Source organism: Carettochelys insculpta, chromosome 18, assembly GCF_033958435.1.
Source record: "Carettochelys insculpta isolate YL-2023 chromosome 18, ASM3395843v1, whole genome shotgun sequence".
Classification (NCBI taxonomy): domain Eukaryota; kingdom Metazoa; phylum Chordata; order Testudines; family Carettochelyidae; genus Carettochelys; species Carettochelys insculpta.
Genome location: NC_134154.1, coordinates 14787913 through 14793912, shown reverse-complemented (window position 1 = coordinate 14793912; position 6000 = coordinate 14787913). Strand labels below are relative to the sequence as shown.

At 43.4% G+C, this 6000-nt stretch overlaps 1 protein-coding gene across 11 annotated transcripts in view; it reads left to right on the top strand.

Annotated features, from left to right (window-relative positions):
* Nucleotides 1-302: 302 nt before the first annotated feature.
* The window catches only part of FBRSL1 (fibrosin like 1), an 866837-nt gene continuing 861139 nt past the window's right edge, over nt 303-6000 (top strand). For all 11 annotated transcript variants that reach the window (XM_075012787.1, XM_075012779.1, XM_075012788.1 and 8 more), the window contains exon 1: nt 303-1121. In XM_075012787.1, coding sequence (XP_074868888.1) covers nt 828-1121 — 294 coding nt within the window. In that variant the 5' untranslated portion in view covers nt 303-827. The remainder of the gene's footprint in view (nt 1122-6000) is intronic.

The following is a 6000-nucleotide window of genomic DNA, read 5'->3' as shown; positions in this document are numbered from 1 at the left end:
CCGCGGGGCTCGGGCCGGGGGAGGCGGGGGGCTCCCGGCGGGGGAGGCGGGGCACGGCCGGGCCTGCGCCGGGGCCTGACGCGCAGCTGGCAGCCCTGCTCATGCGCGGCCGGCCGGGCGGTGCTCCTCGTCCCAGCTCGGGGAGAATGGAGCGGAATCCGGGCAGCGCCGACTGAGACGCCAGCCGGGGCCGGGGCAGTGCCGGGGGCGGCCGGGCTGGGGAGGGGGGTGTGCGTGCTCCGGCGGCGGCGGGCGGGGGCAGCCGGGGGCCGTGCCGCGGGCGGGCGGGCGGCCAGCCGTGCCCGGCAGGAGGGGCTGCAGGCGGCGGCGTCGGCGGCGGGCGGGGGCTGCACCGGGATTTTCTCTCTCTTCATTGCAACAAAGTTGCGGCGCGAGTGAGCGTGTCGCCACCCCGCGCCCCCCGCGGCCGCCGGAGCGCCGGATCGGCTCGCGGGCCAGAGCCGGTCGCTGCCCCGGGGGCGGGGGCACAGAGCCGCCGCCGCTGGATTATCCCGAGCCGGGTCGAGCTCCCTGGATCTCTGTCTGCTGCAGCCGCCGGGAGCCCGAGAGGGGCCGGGCTTTTTTTCCCCCACCCGCAGGTTTGTTTTTCCCGGCGGGGGGATTCGGTCAAGGTCATCCCGTGGATTTAATTTTTTTCTCCTCTCCCCAGCCGCCCCCGCCCCAGCCTGGCTCTGTGGATTATCACCTCTCCGGATCCGAGGCTCTGAACAGGAGGCATTTTAGGGCTGGGGGGGAGCGGTGAGTAAGGAAGGGGGTGTGAATTTTTGTTGATCTCCCCCGGCCCTTGGGCTGTTTCTTTTTTGGAAATGGATGGGAAAATCCGGCAGAGCAGGAGATCAAGGTCCCAAAGGGACCGCGTGAGGAGGAGGGAAGCTACTGCCAGAGATCCCCGAAATCAGAGTCCTTCCTCGGCATCCGAAAAGGAGCAGAGCCCCGGCAAGGAAAATACAAGCCAGAACTGTACAAATCCCAAAAACCAGGCTTCCACCGCCAGAAATGTCAGACCTCCGAGGCGCAGGAGACGGGAATCAAGCTCCCAAGAAGAGGATTTAATTGATGGCTTTGCTATAGCCAGCTTCAATACCTTGGAAGCCTTAGAGGTAAGAGATACGATGGGTTCCCGGCTCTCGGTAGGCTGGGTGGTCTAGAGCAGTGGTATTTGTCCCTTGCAGAGACATGGGACCGGCGCAAAGTGTTAGAGAGGCGCTGCCTGGTAAATGCCAATTAACTTTCTTCTTCTAAATTACCTGTGTGCATTAATCCTGATGTCACCCTCGAGGAACTTCCATGGAGGGGGAGCTGTGTATGTGGTCCAAGGGATAGCAAATGAACACCAATGTCTTTCTTGAGCACTTGTATGTCTGTCTATTCATAAGTTGCTGTAGGCCAGCGTGTGGGTAAGCCTATGCTTTCCATTGGAACTAGTATCAAATATCAGTCAGGGCAAGTTAAATGTTTGTTTAGGATTTTAGGTGGCTGAAAAAATATCTGATGGGCGCAGTGTAGCTTATTTGTCCTAGCTTTGTTGTCATCTGTGTGGTCAATACTTAGACTATTTTTTCTAGGCCTTTAAAGTTTGTATTTGTATTGCCAAAATGTCACTTTGTCTGTCTCAGGAGACTGTTAGGAAATGGCCAATGTTGAACATTTTATGGAAAAAGAGAGATGTTTAAATGGATGATAATCCCCTGGTTGTAATTCCCAGTTTTTAAAATAATTGGACAAATTCTTCATCTCTTATTGACTGCACGTATTTTTCTGGTGTTAATAGGTTGGCAAAAATATTTCTTGTCAAACTTATTACAAACAATATTTGCTGAGCAAATACTACTTGTCTTGTCTGAGTTAAATTGAGCAGAGCAGGAAACTTAATATTCTCTGAGGGGCAATGACAAGCTAGCACTTTGTGTGGCTTTTGATTTTTGTTTTGTGGGTGTGTGATGGGAAAATTTGAGTTGGTAGGCGAAAATAGCTATCAAAAGGCATTTATCAAAGAAAATATTTCATCATATTCTCAGTAAATATGAGCAATAATGGTGTCCTCATTCACTTTATTCAGAGTGCCATGCTGAAAACATGTGGTTTATTCATACTTAGGATTTCCTGCCACTTTAGTATCTGTCTTAACAAGGATTACACTGAATTAAAATCCTAGATGTGTTTCCTTAGTCCTCTCATACATCAACACAGTATTCTTAATTAAATATGTGGGTGTGAACTTTTTGTCAGAAGGTTTCCCAAAGAACCTGCCTTATTTCCAGAGTGAACCTCTTGGAACAGAGGCTGTTTCTCCACTAGGTCGTGAACCTTTTGCTACCAGAATTTTTCTGCTCACCCATACTTTGTGAGCAGAATCTTTTATAAAGTCTGTTGTAACACGTAGCTAGTGATTAGATCCAATTCCTTTGTACCATAAAGATGGTTCTTTTAACCTTGAGAAACTTCCACCTCTTTTGACCCTAGATTTTTCCTCTCTATCCCTAACTCCTCAGTATTTTCCTTGGGAAGTCATGGCTGAGAGGATATATGGTGGTGGTGATAGGACAGGGGACAACTGCTCAGCAGCAATATCTGGAGCTCTTCTGAGAACAAATGCTGTTTCTCATGCATGATGCCCTGTAAATCTACATTGGAATCAGGCTGGCAAGATTTTGGTTTGCGGAAACTGTCTTTCAAGTACACGTAAAATGAAAATTTGGCCAAGTGTCCGCTGAGCCGTATTGAATGTGTAAATGCTGCAATGTTTTTATGATAAGCTAATGGGTGGTGTTTTATAGTCATGAGCAGAAACTGATGTGGGATATTATCTTAGCAGTTAAACCAACTAATATCTGTCTGAATTCATAATGAACAAACTATCCATACTTCGTGTTGCTTTAAAACAGATGGTTTAGACATGTCTGTTCTGTTTTGTTTTTTTTTCTGGGCATGCTCATTGTAAAGCACACATCAGCAGATAGGTCCAATTAAACCACTGAGTTTCTCAGAGCTGTCAGGAAAGAAAGTAAAATTCATTTCTTTGGGAAATTTTCTGCCATGATGAGCACATTACTGGGAAATGTAATTCAAATGATGGTACAGTCACTCCAGGGGCAAAAGAGCGGAGGGAGAACCTCTCATGTTTTGTGCATGGTACCAGATTAGCCATCAAATCAACCAAATAATAACCTGGGCAATAGTATTGAGCTCAGAGGAAGAGAGGTGACATTAAAAAATAAAATCCCCACAACTCTGAAAACATTTCTGCTTTAGAGATGAGCTCTGTTGAAGATATTTTATGAGATGGTCTCCTTGGATTCCTTAGTGAGATTTCAGAAGCAATCAGTTTCTGCAGTCTTTATCAACATGCAAGGGAGCAGCACATGGACTTCATTTTAGATTTTAATTGTCTCATCCAGAATAGTGTAAGCAGAATTCATTTGTTTCTTTCATGTGTTGTACTGGGAGACATGTCATACTTGAGGTGCTTTTGAAAGCCCTGGTGATCTGTGCATTTAATACATTCCAGCAACAGACGCACATTTACTGTACATTCTGGGAATTTTTCTCTTACAAAAGTGCAGTGCTGCTTTTGACAAAAGACAATGCCTGGCAGATTTCTAATGTAGCAGCAAGCCAAGGGGATTATCAAGACGAAATTGCTTTAAAATAACATATGCCCACATAAATTACTGACTCTGTAAGATCATTCAGAATACTAAGGAGTAGTATTCTGTAGTGTACTTGACTACAACAGGTGGTCTTCCCCAGCGTTTGAGAAGAAGCATCTTGTACGGTGCATAAATTTTTACAGAATTATTCTGTGATGACTGCTTAAATAAAAATCATAAACTTTGAGGACAAAGAAGAGAATAAACAGGAATTTTAATAGTCAGGTTGCATATGTTGCCGTCTTATCTTTTTTCATTTGTAAGCCTGAAAAGAAGCAGTAGTTTGTTTATGTGGCAGTTCTTCATTATGAGCCTTTCTCCTGTTGCTACTTTGCATTGTTTTTCATTTGGTTTTACAGTGACCTGTGATTAGGTTAAATAGACTAACTAAATTGTGGGCTTCTCCTGGGAAATTAAATTGGTGTATGGTCAGAGAGAACTTCTTGGTGGAGAAGTCTGGAGCATGCAGGGTTTTCTTTTTCTTTTTTGTAGTGGGGAAGGGGATTTCACATTATTTGAAACAAAAAAGTTCTCATCACCCGTATGTTCCTGTAAATGTAGGGTGATATATACTTTTCCTGTATGTTGAACTGAAGATGTCAGCAGTTGGAACCCTGCAGGGGTTAATTTTGCTGTTGTCTGTAAGAGATTAATTACTTGAGGTTTCCTTTAATTTTTTCTTGATGGTCTAAGAATAGTGCTTCGAATTTTCATTAAGCCATGCTGCCAGTGGCATTTGGTACCTCATGGTATCCGAACTCTGTGTATGTGTATCTACTTGTGGCTTCATTTTAGGAACAGGTCACCTATACCAAGCCCTGGGTATCCTTTATTGAAGAGAGAACTTAGAAAATGTAAAAAAGAAAAAAAAATCCAACTACCATCAAAACCAAAAGCAATAACAAACCTTCCCTTTTTTTTTCTCTGTGCATAAGAATCTGAAATGATCTCTGCTTATTACCTGTACTTTAATGTTCTCCACCTGTAGTACAAATCTCTACTCAAACCGAGGTTAAAATTCAGCTTACAAACCATTCAAAAGAATTCAAAAATTTTTTGAAAGTTTACAAGAAATAGTGGCAGGACTTAAGTAGCAGGTAAAACAAGTGAGATAAATGTTTTAATTTGAGAGAGTCAGTGAAGAGATGGTATAAGATGGACAGCTACAGAAAGTGAGAGAGAGAGACCTTTTTTGAGGCACAGAGGTCTTCTTTTGGCTCAAAAGCTTCTCTCTTTCATCAACAGAAGTTGATCCAGTAAAAGATATTCCCTCATCCTTCTTACTTCTAATATCTCGAGACTGAAATAGCTAGAATTATATCATGAACTTCAGGAATGTTAGTTTGAAAGGAAGTTCTTGCACCAGTGATGATGTGATTGTGAGCTCAGTAACATATGAACTGGGAGAGAAAAAATGAGAGAGAGTTGGTAAAGGAGGAAGAATAAAGTCCTTCTGGGGCTGTTTAAAACCAGAGGGGAATTTTGAACTACATCCTGAAATGAATAGATATGTATATGTGATATTTCTCTCTCTCTTTCTCTATTTATTTATATGTGTAATTTAATTTAAATAAAATTACAATACTAATCATTCTTGAAGGTGATGGGTGAATCACACTGAGAAAAACCAGATGAATGAGTCTGTATTTAAGGGGCTCTCTCTGATCATAGCTGTTTCTTTCAAGTATAAAAGCAGTACTAAAGAGGGAACTTCATCAGAATGTAAATGAATGAGATCTTTGAGTCCAGTTGTTCAATCAAAGCCATTGTAAATGTTGTACCTTTGTGTGGTTTGTTTTTATTTTGGCTTTTATTATTGACATTACAAAGCTGGGGAATGCTGTATGAAAGGTTTGTGATTTTTGATTTACATTATCATAGCTCCTAGATAACCCATCTGGGATCAGGACTCCTATGTGGTAGGTGTTGCACAAACATAGCTCCCAATTCGGAAAAGAATAGACTTGTGCTTAATTTCACACAAGTTCATAGTCCCCCTGAAGTTAATTAGGCTGCATGCATGTAAGTGTTTGCTGGTTTGGGGCCACAAGCAGTAGACAGCCTCTTCAGGGCAGAGACCAATGTGCTAGTTTTCCCACATCTTTCTTTCCAAAGGGATCTAAAAGAGAAACAAGGCAGGTTACTTGTTAGGGGTTGCACTTCCACCTAACAAGTAGTTGGACAGCATATTTGTGGTATTAAATTTCTGGGTAGAATCTATAAGTGCTTGATCTTCCTTTAGCTTCTGTATTGATAAGGTTGTTTCCACAAGTGTGTTGTACGCTATGCTATTTCTGCTGCTCTGATGTTTCAATTGTAAGAAAAAATG